The sequence below is a fragment of the Leucoraja erinacea genome, chromosome 2, assembly GCF_028641065.1.
Source record: "Leucoraja erinacea ecotype New England chromosome 2, Leri_hhj_1, whole genome shotgun sequence".
NCBI classification, from domain to species: Eukaryota; Metazoa; Chordata; class Chondrichthyes; order Rajiformes; family Rajidae; genus Leucoraja; species Leucoraja erinaceus.
In genome coordinates this window covers 111,648,946-111,668,900 of record NC_073378.1, presented here as the reverse complement: position 1 = coordinate 111,668,900, position 19,955 = coordinate 111,648,946, and the positions used below count along the sequence as shown (strand labels likewise).

The 19,955-nt window shown below is 38.8% G+C and overlaps 1 protein-coding gene across 1 annotated transcript in view; it reads right to left on the bottom strand.

Moving 5' to 3' along the window:
• LOC129706003 (obscurin-like) overlaps positions 1 to 19,955 on the bottom strand; it is a 395,075-nt gene that overhangs the window by 102,016 nt on the left and 273,104 nt on the right. The window contains 12 exon segments of the mRNA XM_055649977.1: positions 870 to 983; positions 1,858 to 2,035; positions 4,146 to 4,304; positions 5,180 to 5,344; positions 6,129 to 6,245; positions 6,945 to 7,104; positions 9,769 to 9,942; positions 13,954 to 14,033; positions 16,437 to 16,637; positions 17,298 to 17,437; positions 18,476 to 18,628; positions 19,916 to 19,947. Of these exon segments, the coding sequence (XP_055505952.1) occupies positions 870 to 983; positions 1,858 to 2,035; positions 4,146 to 4,304; positions 5,180 to 5,344; positions 6,129 to 6,245; positions 6,945 to 7,104; positions 9,769 to 9,942; positions 13,954 to 14,033; positions 16,437 to 16,637; positions 17,298 to 17,437; positions 18,476 to 18,628; positions 19,916 to 19,947 (1,673 nt within the window).

Sequence of the window (19,955 nt, the reverse complement as noted above, 5' to 3'; positions counted from 1 at the left end):
TGTAGACCATGTACATTGGGGTAATGGTCAGCACAAATATTATGCATTGAAAAGCTTGTTCCTATGCTGTGCTGTGTTTTTGTTTACTTTCTTAAGTCAGACTCTTTGCAGTTCCGATCTGCTAGCTTACTAGAGATCAAAAATCTAACCTGTAGTTCTCCTGTCCATCTAGATTTCCTTACATCACTGAACAATTAACTCTTAAAAAACCATTGAACGGTACAGCTGCCTCCACCACCACCCCTAGCAGCATGTTCCAGGCACCCACCACCCTCTGGGTAAAAATGTTGCCCCGCATATTTCCTATACATTGCACCTCTCACCTTAAAGCTTTGCCCTCTAGTATTTGGTATTTTGATCTTAAGAAAAAGGTTTTGACTGGAGCTAATACCCCCAATTCAATCAAAATTCTGGAAAAACTCCTCTGCACCTCTTCCAAAGCCACCACATCCTTCCTGTAATGGGTGACCAGAACCGTACACACTACTCAATCAATCAATCAACCTTTATTTTCATCTTGCAAAGCAACAGTTGTACAGTGCAAAATGAGAAGACGTTTCCCAGGGAATGCCGGAGCATCGCACATGAAACTTAAAACATTTCACACATAATAACAGTAAAAACAATCCAGTCCCTGATGCAACAGTATAAATAGTTAAAAGCAGGTAAAACAGCAACATTAAATGTGGCAAGTCCTAAAAAGCTGCATGATAACTTCCTGACACTTATACCCAATGCCCAGACTAATGAAGGCAATGTACCATATGTCTCTCTCTTTTCAGAGGCTACCGTGAAAATATGAAATAGGATAATAATATTGATGGCTCATGTTTTTACTTAGTAGATGTAGCAGTAAAGTAAAATATTACCTTTGTACCATGTGATAATTGGCTTAGGATTTCCAATGACCAGACATGCTAGTTTCACTGTTTGTCCCAGTTTAGCAGTAAAATCTGCTAGTTTCTCCACGAATTCTGGAGGATCTATAAAAACAGGAACTTAATTCACAATCTTGTTTATCCATTACATTTTCTGAATTCAAATTCTTGTTTTTTGGGGGTAATTTAATTACATTATAACAGAAAGAAAACATCAGATTCACCAAATATCCATGGCTGACAGGTTTAAAAAAGAAGCATGGCTTTCATAAATCCATTCCTATTTGGGTACACTTCAAAGGGTAATTATATAACTAGCAAAATATAAAGGGCAAACGAATTGATGTGATGTATTTGGATTTTCAGAAACCCTTCAATAAGAAGCCATCAAGAGATTTAAAAAAAAAGAATTCTATTTATCAAAGAAAGTAACTGGTTGAGTTAGTTAGCTGAACATGGTATTCCACATGTGGCACACGATCTGTTCAACATTAATAGAATATATGTGTAAACTTCCGACTGGTCAGAAAGTCCAAAAATTATTTACCACAAATGAGATTTCAAATCAAAATGATGTCAAGTTAAGAAAATTAAATTTTAAAATTACATTGTCTCAGATTAAAAAAAAAAAATCAAAGGTTGAGATTGTGACAGACTGCAATGTAAAACAAGATTTCATTTGCATCTGCATGTGGAAACTTTGGACCACTTCCTGTGGTCAAACATAATTCATACCTCAAGACTGGCAATGGGTCACTCTAAAAATAGTTGTTAATGGGATGTTTTGGAAGGATAAAAAATATATATGGGATATAGCTATGAAAAAATATCAATCATTACAAAGAATAAGCTCAATATGAGGCTTCACTCTTATTATATGTAAAAAAAATAACGTTTCATTATTTGATGTATAATTTTTCAGAAACCAACCATAAATTAGATGCACAATTTTTATTACTTGGGTTTGTCAGGTACTTACTCCACGCAGGAATACTGAAGCGCTGCTGTATGCCACTAATGTCTTTTAACCATGATATCTTTATGTTCACAGTTCGTGCTTGGAGAGTATATTTACGCACAGAGTCTTCTCGTTCATGCCAAATTTCAAAGGATCGTTCATCACCTTCCACAAAGTCATTTACATCAATATTTGTGAGCTAGGTGAGGAAAAGTAGTGTAAATTCTGAATTATCATTTTTTTTAAAATAGATTGTTATTTTGGCTTTTCATCTTTCAGACTGACAATTATATGGAAAAAACTATTATCCTCCTCAAAAGCCCATAGCTTCTAAGAGTTTTTTAAAAATAAACTACATACACGTCATATAGTAATGCAAGAATACAAAATATCTTTCTGATCAGAGGCCATCAACTTGAAATGTTAAATCTGTTTTTATCGTCACAGATGATGCTTGACCTGCTGAACAGAAAAATAATTTTCTTTTTGGAAAAAGGAATGAGTTGACTCTCAAAAAAATCCTAAATGAAAGCAGAAATGTTGTGGCCTGGTTTCAGTTCTGTTGCAGTCTTTTTGTGCCAATTGCTATAAAATGGGATGACAATGCAATGCAATATATCACAACTCAAACTTACTCAAGTTTAGAAATGTCATTGGGCTCAAAATGAAATGAATTGCCATGTGACTTTCTGCTAACCTTTGCAAACCCTTGAGGAAGTTCAAAAATTAAGTATGTTTAGTATGTAGATGCAAAATAAAAACAGAAAATGCTGGAAATGCTCAACAGGTCAGGCTGCATTTGTGAAAAGAGAACCGGAACTGTAGTCACTAACAAACATATGCCAGATGCTTGCAATATATATATTTTCCTTCTCTGGTTAAAAACACAAATGATATTTTGGCTGCCAATTATGCCCAAATTGCCATTTAGGCCTAAAGCAAAAACTCTACCCCTGCAGGCAATCAGCATCTGCACACACAACTGTCAGCATGCAGAATTGCAATGGACTTGCCCTTCGAAAGACAAGTTTTCCAACTTTTTCAAATTCTTTAAATTTACTTTCTGTAATAAATATACATTTTGGAATCTTTATCTGTTAAACTGTTTTGTCGTAATGCTATCAATTATATGCAAAAGTTTAAACATTGTCACTTGATTCGTATCTTCTATAAAAAAATAAGATAAATCATTAATCCCTTCTTGATTGATCTTTCTTGTTAATACCAGGCTGATCATTGACTGATTTGGTGAGATGTTTGCAGAGGTTTGTAACACTGACAGGATGACAAATACTGTTACATATGAAAGATTCAACCTTAATAATAATAATAATACATTTTATTTATGGGTGCCTTTCAAGAGTCTCAAGGACACCTTACAAAAATTTAGCAGGTAGAGGAAAAACATGTAAGGGGAATGAAATAAATAGTAGAAACATGACTAGTACACAAAGTAAAGACAGAATTCAATTCAAAACACAATATGAGGCAATTAATGCACAGATGAAAAGGGACGGCACGTGGGGCTAAGGATAGGCAGAGGTGAAGAGATGGGTCTTGAGGCGGGACTGGAAGATGGTGAGGGACACGGAATTGCGGATCAGTTGGGGGAGGGAGTTCCAGAGCCTGGGAGCTGCCCTGGAGAAGGCTCTGTCCTCAAAACTGTGGAGGACTTGTGGATGGAGAGGAGACCGGCTGATGTGGATCTGAGGGACCGTGAGAGTTGGTAGGGGGAGAGGAGGTCAGTGAGATATGGGGGGGCCAGATGGTGGAGGGCTTTGTAGGTGAGGATAAGGATTTTGTAGGTGATCCGGTGGGAGATGGGAAGCCAGTGAAGTTGTTTGAGGACTGGAGTGATGTGATGCCAGGATTTAGTGTGGGCGATGAGTCGGGCGGCTGCGTTCTGGACCAGTTGGAGTCAGTTGATGTAGGTGGAGCTGATGTCAAGGAGAAGTGAGTTGCAATAGTCGGGAGGAGATGATGACATGAATGAGTCTTGGTGCGGTTTAGTTCAGCCTTCTGAGTCAAGCATAGTGTCTGTGCAGTATATGATCCACAATCAAGCTGGGAATTATTCTTGCATGGAAATGAGGAAAAATCCTGCTTGGGTGTAATGTTAGCTCCAACATGTGTGAATCTGCTAATACATGCTGTATAGTTGCATGGAATAGCAGCTTTTGATCACACGATAACCAACAAAACTTTGGACTTTCTGGGAGATAACTCAAAAGGACCATATTTTGATATTATGAATTGGAACTAACAAAAAAAACACAATTCTCAGTTGAAAGAAAAAATGTAATACCAACCTTCATCAGGTTTTTAAAGGCATAACATTGTGAATCTGTTCTGCTGTCCCTTCTCGATTTGCAGACCAGTAAATGGTTTTTGAAGAGAAAAACAATACGCTTGTGACCTTTCCATGATAGTTTTGCACCTGGAGCTCCCTCCCATACCAGGAAATGCCCCTAGGAAAAAAGATCAACAATTTGGTGCAATTAAGAACAAATTTTATTTTTGTGTGCACTAGTTCTTAATTCTCCAACCCTGGGAAAATGTATATATATTATGAGCTCCCCAGAGCAAGTCATGGAGGAGGGCACAATTACAACATCTAAAAGACACATGGACAGGTAATATTTTTATCACATTAATAGGAAAGGTGTGCAGGAATATGGGCCAGGTACTGTTAAGTGGGACTAGCTCGGTAAGGCAACTGGGTTACAGACAAATTAGGCCAAAGGGGCTGTTTTCATGCTGTATATCTCTATGACTCTATAAGCTTCTTAGTGTATTCTGCAGCATGGTTTCTACAAACTCTGTAGTTGTCAATTCCACTGATGCAACACGGGAAAGGATTTTGCCCTGAAACTCAAGAATGTGAACGTTCTTCTCCTAAGCAAAATGAAACATCTTCCTAAAATCCTGTTTAGCCCCATCAGAATTTTATACGTTTCCATTTGATGTCCTTTGATTTTGCTGAACTCCAGTGAATGCAAAATTAGTGAACTTAATCTCTCCTCATAGCGCAGTCCTGTCATCCCAGAGAGATGAATTTCTATAATGTATAAGTAACAAACCTCATAAATGTATTACTTTTCCTCATTGACATTTACATAGAAATGTAGAGAACACTACAACAGTTTAGGTAAGGCTGCTTGCATCAACATTTCCAAGACGTTGTCCTACAACTTTAGGCTGTGCACGCCATACGCAAGAAGAAGAACATTTCCAAGGCTAATCAAGTACAGCAATACATTCTGGACTTCAAAAAGACATCCTTATACTATGAACAAAAGATAATTTTATTCATTTAAACAAAGAAAGATATTTCTAAAAATACCTGTCTGATTGGGTCACCAAGAGATTCCAAAGTCCCTGGATAGTTCTCGATCATCGAAACATGTAGGTTGTTATCAGCTTGCTTAGGAAGAGCAGACACTACAGCATATGCTTCTTCTAACAAAACACAGTTTTTATTGCTTTTTGCTTTGTTGCGAATTAGCTCCTGTGAAAGACATGTGAAATACAAATTATTCCATAACTCTGTGCCATTCAGGATGTCCTGCACTGGCTCGCCACTTTACCGTGTTTCCTAACTGCACTACGGCAACAAATCTGCATTACAAAGGGTTTGAAATCTTGACATGTTGCCCCCCCCCCCCCCCCCCCCCCCCCCCGATCAGGTTAGGCCCAGTGCAGGAAGAATAAGCTAACTGCAAGAAACATCCGTGAGCATTGTATAAGTATGATGATTTTTTGAGACAAAAATTTTTGAATCTAATTGAGTTTGTCCAAATGTTTTTTATTGTTTAAGCATTTGTAACACTTTTTATTTAAAAAAACATAAAACTTTGATTATTAATAGCTTTTATGTGAGGAACATTTAAAGCTCTTATTAGTTTTATCAATTAATTAGACAATGGACCTGACTTATCTGGCAGTCAAAGCTATTAATGACTGTTTCGTAAGTAAAATTTGTTTTGTCCCTTCCTGCCCATTCCCACGCCACAAAATTAGTTGAGCCAGCTGCCATGCAGATATCGCCATTTACAATCAGGAAAGTGCTTGATAGCACTGGATCCTCAAAATGTAAAAATACTTACCTCAAAGGCTGGAAAGTCCTTGCCTTGTAGTTTTCTGATTTCCCATACAAACAAAATGTAATGAATCCAAAAGACTCAATAATTATAACCATTCACTCGGATGCATAAATGAGATGAATGGCAAGTCCACTGACAATCTTTTATATTAATTAGATTCCAGACAATCCACTGAAGACCATGACTCACCTTCAGAACACCTTGGTACTTCAAAAGTCTATTGTAAGGTTTCTCTAAATAAGCATGTATAGGTAGAATTGGAGACTCTGTTTGGTCCTGTGTCGCAGCCACTTCATCTGTATATTTCTGCAAACAATAATAGCAATTAAACAGAAAGCAAAGTTCATTTTTGTACAAAATAATCGTCATGATTACAATGTAATCACCTTTGACCTGCACCAATCAAACGTATAAACTCTACAAAATTAAATACCTCACTGCACTCAAGGAAACCTACAATTTCTGCTCAGCTATTATCAGGCAACTGAACCATCCTATCAACAACTAGAAAGCGGTCCTGAGCTAACATCGATCTCACCAAAAACTATTGGACTATCTTTAATCGGGCTTTAACTTTATCTTGCACTTAACGTTATTCCCTTTAACCTGTATCTGTACACTGTGGACAGCTTGACTGTAATCATTATAGTCTTTACGCTGACTGGATAGCATGCAACAAAAAGCTTTTCACACGTGACAATAAATTAAACTAAACTGGAAACTATTCTCGAATACCTCTCAGCCATGTTGAAAGGTGGAGCAAGCTTGACAGACCAAATGGCCTGCTTGTGCTTTTATTTTCTTTGTACTTATTTGGGAATATACTTAGACAGCAGTAACAATGCCATTATTCAACTGGGATGATTTTATGCAAGAATAAATAGATTAAGTTATTGTTATTACATGATAGGTCTCAAAACAACTGATTTAATATAGGTCTTGGTGCATAAGCAAGGGTAACATCTCACAAAGGTTTGACATACTGTTCTTTAACATACGACTTACATTATAAAAATCCTGGACCATTGGATTTGTGAGAAGAATTTCAGCCTGAACATTTCCAACCAGATATTTCAAATATTTATCAAATCCATCACTGTTATTGATGAAACATAACGCAAGGTCATCATCTGTCTGACATTTCATAAGGTTCTTCAGGAAGGTGCTGAGGAACCCACAGGAAATCATTCAATTCAGCTTGGTTTTGCGGACCGACTTACGATTCTCAGCTTGGTGTCACCATATGTTGTATTTGCAGCACGCAATAGCTGAGGTTGGAAGAGTGCAGGTAACCTCTGTCAGCTCGATTGCTTGGGTTTGAACGGAGTCGAGGGGGGAGGTAAAGGGTTTGGAGGGATTTGGGAAGATGTGGCGAGTAGCACACTGACGGAGGATTACTTTTTGTATGTGACGGCTGGTGGGGTGAAAGGTGAGGACTAGGGGGACTCGGCCCTTGTTGCGAGTGCGGGGATGGGGAGAGAGAGCAGTGTTAAACGGTGTATGGAAGAGATGTGGCCCGTTGGAGGTGGCGAGCCTCATATTTGTGACGGTCTTTGCTGGTGGGGTGAAAGGTGTGGGGACTGGAACCCCCTTGTTCGAGGCTGGTGGGGAATAGGGAGACTCGGCCCTTGACAGTTTGGGGAGAGAGAGCAGGTGCGGGGTATGGAAGAGACCCTGGTGCGAGCCTCATTTATGGTGGAGGAGGGGAACCCCCGTTCCCTGAATAGTGAGGACATTTCAGATGTCCTGGTGTGGAACGCCTCATCCGTGTCCTCAGGTGTCACTGTTGTATTTGCCACAGCTTAAGGTGTAAACAGCTCCTTTAGGTTTGGATTTCATTTAGCACAATTAAACATGCCTTAAAACTTAGGTGTACCCCATGCAATATTTGTTTTTATCTGGCATAGTGGCGGAACAGCTAGTGCTGCTGTCTCACAGCTCCAGGGACTTGGGTTTGCCTACATTGTGGAGTTTACACACCCTCTTTGTGCCTGTATTAGTTTCCTTCCTCAAGTCTCAGTATCCTCCTACATTCCAAAGATATACTGGTAGATTAATTGGCTATTGCAAATTTCTCAATGATACAGATCCGTGTGGCTCCCCACTTGTTACTTGTGAAAGTAAAGATGACCCATTTAACCTAACACTGATATTTATGTTTCTTTGTCAATCCCTTAGCGTCAATATATTTCCCCCAACTCAGAAGACTTATGCAAATCTGAAAATCCAAATATATTTCATGTACCTGATCTCTTATCGACCTGTTAATACATCTGGAAAGTTCTCTCACAAATTTGTTGAACATAATTTCCCTTTCATAAAACCATGTTGATTCTGCTTGTCTTATGCTTTTCTACATGTTCTATTGCCTCTTTAATTCATGGATTCCAGTATTTTCCTCAATATTTGATGTTAGGCTACCTGGGAATTGTGGAAGTCCTTGGCTTGTTTCTGGGTGCAAACTATCCTATTTTACACAGGTCTTTGCCCATTTTTTAATATTATCATATTATTTTGCAGGAGATCAATCTGGAATTACTGCTAAATGCAACAATGTTTTAACTCATCAGAATAGATTCGATCCAATTTCTAGGCAATAGTGATAAGAGGGTGGAATGCACATATGCCAGGTGAATGAAACTGTACTTTCAGCTTGCAGTGGGAACTAGATTTGGAGTCTTTGCTCCAGAACTACTGTAGACTTGACTGAAAGCAAGGAAGAAGGAGAAACATCACACCAGCATGAATGCTGGGAGGAAAAATTGTGACAGATTTCAGTGATTCTAAAGTTGTACAATATTTTCAGAATTTTACAACTGTCATTAGACTAACTAGTCCATTGGTCAGTGAAATATAGTTCCAGAACTCCAGTGATGGATGTAATAAGTTTAATCTCAGGACAGCACAGCAAACCAGGCATAGAGTCATACAGCATGGAAACGGGCCCTTTGGCCCAACTTGCCCACACCGACCAACATGTCCCATCTACACTAATCCCGCTCGACTGCGTTTGGCCCATATCCCTCTAAACCTGTACTATCCAAGCACCTGTCTAAATATTTCTTAAACATTGTGACAATACCGGTCTCAACTACCTCCTCAGGCAGCTTGTTCCATATACTCACCACCCTTTTACCCCTCATTACCCCTTTACCCCTATTAAATCTTTCCCCCCTCACCTTAAACCTATGTCCTCTGGTTCACGATTCTCCTACTCTGGGCAAGAGATTCTGTGTGTCAACCTGATCTATTCCCCTCATGATTTTGTACTCTAGTATCTAGCTTGTTCTGATCAGACCACATGGCAGGTGACATGTAAAAGAGCAGACAAGGCCATCCGGTCACTTCAGCCTTCTTAACATGTTGGAAACAGATATGCCCATTATATGTTTTCTAGTCATTAGTGGGGGCAAGAGTTATAATTTTCAAACCATTTTTCTAACAATATTTTCAGTGTGATGTCAACATTTCATACTGGACATTATTTTCAAAACAATTTCATAGTACAGGCATAGTGGTGACTCGGTCTTTTGGGTGACCACCAATCCGATCTTCATCAGGACTTCCGAGGACAACTAGTTAGGTGAGCCTGGGCTGCACGTGCAAGAAAGTAAACATATTATTTAAGTTTCTAGCAGTCCATCATGCATTAGACACATGGGAGGAGTACCATTAGTGGGTCATAGGTGTACAGTTGTATCATTATTACGGTCCGGCAAAATGGATTATACAGCAAGGCTCTGGAACCAAGGATGCCGGAACATGGGTGGTGGACCTGTATAAGTTTACAAGAATCTGCATTGTTATTCTACATGCACATGTTACATACCTGATGTGGAAATCAGAAATTTCATAAATGTTTCGGAAAATTGTTTGTTTGCCATTCACTACTGAAGATGGTATGTTAGCTGCTGTTTCAGTATGTTTTATATAATGGTCAAGAAAGAATTGTAAATGCCTTGTGAACTCTTTTTCAGTTTCAATCAGATCTTGAATCAGGAGGCTGTAATGGCATCAAAATCAATATATTATTGGAAGAAAATTTTAAATCTGAATAATATTTCATATTTCCTTTTCGATTCTATTATTGTTTATGTATGGAAGAGATTTAAAAACAATTAACATATATACAAAAGCCCATGTTGCCATGAAAAAAAGTGTTTTCCACTTGGACCTTGAAGAAGTAACCATGGCACATACATACAGTTCATCATTGGAATCAAATATGATACTAAATTTGTGAACAATCTAATTCAACAAAGAGTAAATGGCTTCAATCTCTCGACAAGAAAGAATTCACAAAGGCAAGATCGAAGAGGTGCTGAAGAGTACGAGTCAAAAGTTTTATTATGGAGATTTATTGCTGAAGAGAGTGAACTCAGAAAAGTGAAAGTATTCTAAATTGAGAAGATCATAAGTGATTGGAGCAGAATTAGGCCATTCAGCCCATCAAGTCTACTCCGCCATCAGTCATGGTTGATCTATCTATCCCTCTTTACCCAATTCTCCTGCCTTCTCCCCATAAATTTTAACATCCATACTGATTAAGAATCTATCTATCTCTGACTTTAAAATATCCATTGACTTGGCTTCCACAGCCTTCTGTGCCAATCAATTCACAGATTTGCCAGTCTCTGACTAAAGAAGTTACTCTTCATCTACTTCCTAAAGGAACATCCTATAATCCTTAAGCTATGATCTTTGGTCCTACTCTCCTACTAGTGGAAACATCTTCTCCACACCTTTCACTATTCGGTAAGTTTCATTGAGGTGCTCCTTCATCCTTCTAAACTCCAGCAAGTAGAGGCCCAGTGCCTTCAAACGCTCATTATATGTTAACCCACTCATTTCTGGCATCATTCTCCTAAAGGGCCTTTCCTACTTACTTACTGTCATACTTACCAATCAGCTGTGCAGGAGGCGGGCCGACTGAATTTGGGCGTCGCACGGCATCAGGCGGTGACGTCATCACGCAACGCCACGCCGGGAGGTGACGTCATCGTGCAACGCCACGCGCTAGGCATACGCCGTCAAGACGCTGCGTACGACCGCAATGCGCCTGCATGCCGACAGGCTGTTGCCGCGCGAATATTTCGGGCACACGGTCAGATTTTCGGAGCCCGCGCGATGTCAGGACCAGCCCCGCACAACTCCGAGCTTCTAAGTGGGACCGGCTCCGCGCGCCCATACGGTGCCCGTACGCCACAAGCGACCACGAGGTTGCGTAATTTGCGAGTCAAGGTCCCTTAAATCTCCTCTGGACCTTCTCCAGCGCCAGCACATCCTTCCTCAGATATGGGGCCCACAATTGCACACAATGATTCAAATGCTGTCTGACCAGTGCCTTATAGAGCCTCAGCAAAAACATCAATTTTTGTATTCTAGTCCTCACAAAATAAATGTTAGCATTGCGTTTGCCTTCCTTACTACCGTGTCGACTTGCAAATGAACTTTTTGGGTATCTTGCACCAGCACTCGCAAGTCGTTTGCACCTCCGATTTCCATATTCTCTCCCCATTTAGAAAATAGTCTACGCCTTTATTCCTGCCACCAAAATGCACGACTCCACACTTTGCTACGCTGTAATCCATCTGCCACTTCTCGGCCCACTCTCCCAGCCTGTCTAAGTCCTTCTGCAGAGTCCCTACTTTCTCTACACTTCCTGCCACTCCAACTATCTTTGTATCATATGCAAACTTGGCTACAAAGTCTTCAATCCCCTCATCCAAATCGTCAGTATACAACGTGAAGATTAGTGGTCCCACTACTGACCCCTGAGGAACTCCACTGGTCACTGGCAGCCAACCAGAAAAAAAACCTTTTATAGCCACTGCCTTCTGCCATCCAGCCAGCCTGCTATCCATGACAGCATCTTATAGACAATAGATAATAGGTGCAGGAGTAGGCCTTTCGGCCCTTCGAGCCAGCACGATAGCAAGAATGTCCTTCCTCAAATTAGGGGACCAAAACTGCACACAAGGGTCCAGGTGTAGTTTCACTCGGGCCCTGTACAACTGCAGAAGGACCTCTTTGCTCCTACACTCAACTCCTCTTGTTATGAAGGCCAACATGGCATTCGCTTTCTTCACTGCCTGCTGTACCTGCATGCTTACTTTCATTGACTGATGAACAAGGACCCCCAGATCCCGTTGTACTTCCCCTTTTCCCAACTTGACACCATTTAGATAAGAATCTGCCTTCCTCTTTTTGCAACCAAAGTGGATAACCTCACATTTATCCACATTAAACTGCATCTGCCATGCATCTGCCCACTCACCCAACCTGTCCAAGTCGCGCTGCATTCTCATAGTATCCTCCTCACAGTTCACACTGGCGCCCAGTTTTGTGTCATCTGTAAATTTGCTAATGTTACTTTGAGTCCCTTCATTTAAATTATTGATGTATATTGTAAATAGCTGCAGTCCCAGCATCAAGCCTTGCGGTACCCCACTAGCCACTGCCTGCCATTCTGAAAGGGACCTGTTAATTCCTACACTTTGTTTCCTGTCTGCCAACCAATTTTCTATCCATGTCAGACTCTACCACCAATACCATGTGACCTAATTTCCCCACCACCAATGTCAGGCTAACTGGTATATAATTCCCTGTTTTCTCTCTCCTGCCTTTCTTAAAAAGTGGGATAACATTAACCACCCTCCAACCCACAGGAACTGATTCTGAATCTATAGAACATTGGAAAATGATCACCAATGCATCCACAATTTCTAGAGCCACTTCCTTAAGTACCCTGGGATGTAGACCACCAGGCCCTGGGGATTTATTAGCCTTCAGTCCGATCAGTCTACCCAACACCATTTCCTGCGTAATGTGGATTTCCTTCAGTTCCTCCGTCACCCCAGATCCTCTGGCCACTAGTACACCAGGAAGATTGTTTGTGTCCTCCTTAGTGAAGATAGATCCAAAGTACCTGTTCAACTCATCTGCCATTTCCTTGTTCCCCATAATAAATTCACCTTTTTCATTCTTCAAGTTTTCCCTTTGACACCATGGGCTCTCATCTTTTTTAGCAGCCTCATGTGTGGCAGGTGCGGAAGGAGATTGAAAACTCAAAGAATGAAAATCCACTCAGTCATACAGTTATACAGCATGGAAACAGGCCCTTCAGCTCAGCTTTTCGATCCTGACCAAGATGTCTATCTGAGTGAATTGCATTTGCCTGTGTTTGCTCCTATCCATCTAAACCTTTCCTATTTAACTGTCTATAAGTGCATGGTATGCTTGCCTTCATCAATCAGGGCATTGAGCATAAGTGTCAGAAAGTCATATAGCAACTTTACAGAACGTTGGTCAGGCTACATTTGGAGTATTATGTACAGTTCTGGTCATCTACCATTACAAGAAGGATGTGGAAGGATGGCGAGGTCTCCATAGATCTCAATTGAGATTTACAGAATGATGCCAGGATTAGAGGATATTCGCTATAATAAAAGGTTGGACAAACTTGGATTATTATACTTGGAGCATCAGAGGTTGAGGGAGATCTGACTGAAGTATATAAAATTATCAGAGGCATAGATACGAAGACAGTCAGAATTGCTTTCTTGTGGAATGTCAAAGATTACAGGGCATAGCTTTAAGGTGAGAGAAGCCAAAAAAGGAGCGAAAGTTTTTTTTCGCAGAGTGGTGGGTGCCTGGAGTGCATTACCAGGGTTGGTGGTGGTACAGAAGGCCATTTAAAAGGCTTTTAGATATGTACATGGATATGGAGGGAATAAAGAGATATGGATTATGTGTAGGATGAGGAGAATAGTTCAACTTGGCATTATGTTGGGTATGGACATTATGGGCCTATGGACCTGTTCCTGTGTTGTACTATTCTATGTTCTATGTTATAAACTCTTGTGTATAAGATTTCATGAAACAAATAGTCAACATGAAAATCAATTTAAAAGATAATCGTTGGTAACCGAGTTTCTTATTTTTAGGACAGGATAATAATAATAATATTTTTAATAAAGCACAGTAGAGCAGAAATGGATTAAAGTTTACTCACTAAAACTTTCTCCTGTACTCATCTTCCGATTCAATCTCTCCCAAGAATTCTGAACTTTCCAGAGATAGCTCAGCTGTGAACTAAAGAATTAAATCTTATTACCAGAAAATACAATTCTTTAGATTACATTACATTATCAGTGAAATAATTATATTATGTTAAAACAGATTGAGAATTTGGGAAATACTCAATATTGTTATAATTCATTACCACAAAATGTTACTTGTCTAATTAAATCTTACACATTTAAATATTTATTGTCAATTATAATATTTTCTTTCCTCTATACAGGTAGCTTTCCTGAAATGTATTGTGCAAGTAATTGCTAATCTAGCAATTAAAATGCAAATTCCAATGAATTGGAATAAGTGTAGTGATTTTAATATTAATATTGAAAATTGTAAATTTAGAGTAGCATACATTTTTATTTACTTATTTTTCATTACCGATCATTGGTGATTAGGCCAGCATTTATTACTCATTCCTATATGCCCTTGAAGGGAATAGCTCAGTAGGTCATTTCAGAACCATTTTGAATTATGCATAGGGATGACTAGGTATGGATGACAAATTTCATTCTTGGAGGTCATTAGTTACCAATGGGTTTTTATCTAGCAGCCTTATGTTTATTATTATTAATGAAGAGTGTTTCATAAAATGCAAGATTACTAAGAATTTAAATGTTTTATAAAACACTAGGTTACTACGAATTTCAATTCTGCAACTGTATTGGTCTCTGAATTACAAGTCCAGTAACTGAGCACTATAGTGCTCTCGAAACATTGTACATGCTTGAAAGTGTAATTTACTGTTTTCTATTTTTTTAATTGAATATTTTTTTTAAACCTTTGGATTGTGATTTATTCTGCACTTATCATTACTATTTGTGCCAGCAACACTTATCGATACACAGATATCACTGATTCTGGTTTAGATTTATTATTGTCACATATACCGAGGTACTGTGAATGGCTTTGTTTTGCATGTTATCGAAACAGATCAGATTTAGCATACATAGATACTGTCAATTCAAACACAAGTACAATAGATAGAAAAATAGGGAAGATACAAAGTGAGAAATATAGTTCTCAGCATTTTAGTGTGTTGAAGTGCAATGCACTATCTTCTGAGACCTATTCTAATTATCAATTGTCACCCCACCTTCTCTGCAAATTAAAACTATCTTGTTTTCTTTTTCCCAGTTCTGATAGGTTTCAACCTGAAACTGTAACCCTGTTTCTATTACCACAGAAGCTGCCCGACCTGCTATGTGTTTCAGCAATTTCTTTTAGTTTCAGATATCCGGTATCTGTTGTTTTTTTTTAATTTTTCATGAATGCTTTGGGTATGTGATAAGGTACACATAAAAGTATTTTTAATTGCAGTATCATTATTTTATATATTTCATTAAATATATTTAAGGAATAAAGCTTTTTGAATAAGTATATTTACTACTAAGTTCGGACTATGCACTTTGCACTCTTATGCCCCTGTCCCACTTAGGAAACTTGAACGGAAACCTCTGGAGACTTTGCGCCCCACCTAAGGTTTCCGAGCAGTTCCCGGAGGTTGCAGGTGGTTGTCGGAGGTTGCAGGTAGTGGAAGCAGGTAGGGAGACTGACAAAAACCTCCGGGAACCTCCGCGAGGGACAGGGGCATTATAGTCTAGTTTATCTAGTATAACTGATAATTATACATTTATCTGTTGCGTTGTTGCATTAAATATGCCTGGAAAGCTGCAGCAAGTAAGAATTTAATTGTTCCGAAACCAGTATATATTACAATTAAATGCTCTTAATGCTTTTGATTCTTGAAATGTAAATGTTTAAATCTAACAAAGATATAGAGTGCACAACAACCTTGAAAAGGGTGGCAAAATGTGTTGTTGTTCTGGCCAGACCCAATACCTTACTGGTAGAAATATTTAATGTCAGATCGAGGAAGCTGGTCAGATCGAGGAAGAGAAGATCAGGCTTGGCCAAATTGGAACAAAACATCAATGCTGGTGAGGCTCAAGACCCTGCGGGTGGGTGAGGAACTCAGGCACACAAAACCTACTAGAAAATAGCTATATGTAACCAATCTGGGTTGCTTATACATAACAATTCATGTTTGGTTTGATAAGTAACTGTTCAAGCTTGGTCTGATAATTTGATGTATTGAGAATGGTTTTCAAAGCAGTATTGTCATTTTTCCACTGATTAAAAGTTGCATTTAAGTCAGTGGGATTAGGTAAATGACAGGGGTCAAGTTATCTGCCTGCTATTTGTATTTTGCCAAGTAGATAATTTTAAAATCAGTGTTTTGAGTCTAATTGCCTTTAGTTAAATTTCTAAATATAAAATTTTACTAATACTGGTGAGCAAATTTTCTGCTGACACTAACATAAATTACAGTTTATAATTCTCTGTTTAAAAGAAAACGATTTAACGTTTGCACAGGTATGTATCCTTGATTACTATTTAACCCAACGTAAAATTTACCTTTAATCTTTTGTCCAGGTAGGCAGGAGAAACCCAGCCCTGCCTGGCTGGTGTGGATTTCGTAGGCTTTGTCCTAACCAGCCATTTGAGTGGATGTGCAGAGTCGAGAACTTCCACATATTGCCGTTCTTTAAGGTGAATTGACTCTTTTTCTGTTGGCAGTGGACTGTAGTCTGCTGTAGCCATGTAAATGTCAAAAATCTACCATGTGGAAAGTAAGGTATTAATTTTTTTTAAGAAATGCTTTTTCTAAGATAATTTCTTATATTTTCATTGAAGCAGTACATATGCACAACTGCATACTAACCCACTAACTATGCAGTTTACTCTCACAAGAATTAATATTGCATGCATGAGCCTGAACAGTGTAAATGGAAGTTATTTGACTCTGGCAGTTGAACTAGCCAAACTTCAGCCTGTCCTCAAATGTCAGACAGATTCCACCCTTGTGATAGCAACTAATCTGTTTTTGATTAAAATCAACTCGTGTGAAAATAGATGTACATCAGGAATAGGAAGAAAGTCAAGAAAATTACAGTAATCGCGCATTAAGCAAAATTTTGAAGCAATGGGCTGACATGTTCCTGGATCCTGATGTAATCATCCTCGTACCTTAAAAGATGTGGTTAGTGAGTTAATGTTCCTAGATATGGACACAATTCCTTTAAATTGGAAAGTACTTAATTTAGCTCTGTTAATCATAACGCAAAGGAGCAGAAAGTAGGAAACTGTGGGTCAGTTACGTTAATATTGATTATAGGAAAATATTTAAAGCTATTATTGATTATGTTTAAGCAAAACAGATATTTTCAGACAACTCTTTTTTTGTTGTAATATTAGAGATTTCAAAGTACACTCTACCTCGCCTCTAGTTTCTGCATCGTCAGATTCGGAGGAGGATTCGTTGACAATTGATGAGGGCCTGGATCTACCATGACGTGGAGATGGAGATGGGGTTTTGCCTTCCTCATCACTTTCCGCTCCTGGAACACGTAATGAAGCTGAAAAACAATTTACATTTTTGCATCATTTTACCACTACTTTTACATTTATCATTTTTTAACTATGCTTTTCAGCAGGTGCAGGATGCCACTCGCTTTGCAACACTGATGGAATATTCCACCTGTTGTAATTCACTTGGATTTGGGGGAAAATGCTCAATATTTTATTTATTTCAGTAAAATGAAAATTATAATATATTCCTCAATGAAAACACCAATTTTCATCTCTACATCTGCCTGGTAACATGATTAAAACCAATATCCCATGACAGAAATATTTAATCTCCCAAAACATTGGAATAACTGCAGTCAGGCAAAATCTACAGAGGAAATGGACAGGAGAGATTTCATATGAGAACTTTCTTCAGAACTGAAGGGCCCTGATCTGAAACAACACCTGTCCATTCCTTCCAGAGATGGTGCCTGACATGCTGGTTACTCCACTCATCAGTCTGAAGAAGGGTCTCGCCCCGAAAAGTTACCCATTCCTTCTCTCCAGAGATGCTGTCTGTCCCTCTGAGTTACTCCAGCATTTTGTGTCTACCTTATGCTGGTTACTCCAGCACTTTGAGTCTTACTCAAGGTTCCAGCATGTGACGTTCATTGTATCTCCATAATCTCCCACCATGGTGAAATTTATGCTTCACATTATTCCATTGTGTGCTCTTTTCAATACTGAGATAGAGTGGGACAAAGGTAGATGAGGATATTTAGAAATAACACACTTGAAAGGAATGGATGGATCCCGTCACACAGATATAAAAAGGGGTTGTTAAGAGCAAACGGGTAATGAGAATGTAATTCTGCTTAAGGAGTTAGGGCTCAAACAGTGGTATAGACAAGTCTGAGCTTCAGCCAAATTCTGTACAACATGAGTCTTAAATTTGAATGGTAACATATATTGATGGAAGTTACATTATTTACCAGCTTTATTAAAACAAGAATATTAGGTTAAACTAAATTCTATAGCGATTATAAATTTCCAGTGGCTACAATTCTTTGCTCTTTGCTTAAACTAATCTTACTGTCCTCACGCACCTTGGGTGATTTTTGCAGAGACAATTTGTGTGATCTGAGATGTTAATTTTTGTAGGAATTCTTCTGTTCCAACATCAGCTAGCAAAAACTGAGGCAAGGCTGTGGTTGCAGTAACTTCTCTTCTGATATCTTCCGTCAGAATTTCTTTCTGTTCTGCAACATAATGAAAGAAAATTTCAGAACGTCTAAAGGTAATTCAAGATTGAAACAGGCCCTTCAGCCGTACTTGCCCATGCTACCAAGGAATCTACACAAGCTAATCCCATTTGCCTGCATCTGATCGATATCACTTTAAACTTTTTTGATTCATATGGGTGTCTAAGCGTATCTTTATAACCTAAACCATCCAGTTCAGTAGCGTTCCTATGAAACGTTTCTGCACTATTTCCAGTTTAATGACATCCTTCAAGATGGCGCAATGGGCTAAGTGTTCGGCTGGCGACCGGAGTGCATACTGTCGTTGTGTCCTTGGGGCAAGACACTTCACCCACCTTTGCCTGTGTGTAAAATGTAATGTAATTATGTGAAGCACTTTGGGGTCAATGCAAGTTGACTAAAAATGTGCTATACAAATAAGATTATTATTATTATTATTATATTCCTATAGCTAGGTGACAAGAACTGTGGTCAATGCATCCAGTATGGTCTCACCAATGACTTGCACAATCCTATTTTGTCAACTCAATGCCCTAAGCAACAGAGGGAAGTGTCCCAAACGCTGCCTTTATCACCCTTTCTAACCGTGTCACCATTTTCAGGGAACTATGTACCTGTATTCTTAGGTGTTTCAGAAGCCCTCTCCATGGCCCTGTCAAGTCCTGCCCTGGGTTAACTTATCAAAATACAACACCTTGTACAAACTGAGTTAAAGTCCATTTATGATTCCTTGGCCCACTTTCGCAGTTGATCTGGATCCTGTTGTAATCTTAATAACCTCCTTCCCTGTCCCATACACCTCTCATTTTAGAGTCACCCTAAACATACTAACCACATTAACAACATTGTCCAAATCATTAATATAAATGCCAACTGCCAGTGAACCCAGCATTGGTCCCTGTGGCACATCACAGGTCCGCAATCTGAATGACACCCATCCTCCATGACCATCCCATCTATTTTCACCAAGCAAAGCCAATTTTGTAGCAAAGAAAACTAGAAGACCATTAGTGTTTCAAAATCTTAAAAAATATATAATATTAAGTGAAATGTATTTTGAAAATTTTGGTTGGTATTAATATCTTGTGAATCAAATGCAATTTAGTTTTATTTGAAACAAAGTATTTATGTACATTATGTAAATGTGCACTAGATAAACAGGATACATAGGTACAGTGCTACTTTTGTTCAATTTGTCTTTTTAACACAACAAAATTCCAAAAGGACAGGCTTTAAAATGTTTTAATGACTTTATATTTGTAAAAAATGTACAAAGGTACTCACTTTTCTCGAATGCTTTATGATCAGGTTCTTGTCTGCAGCA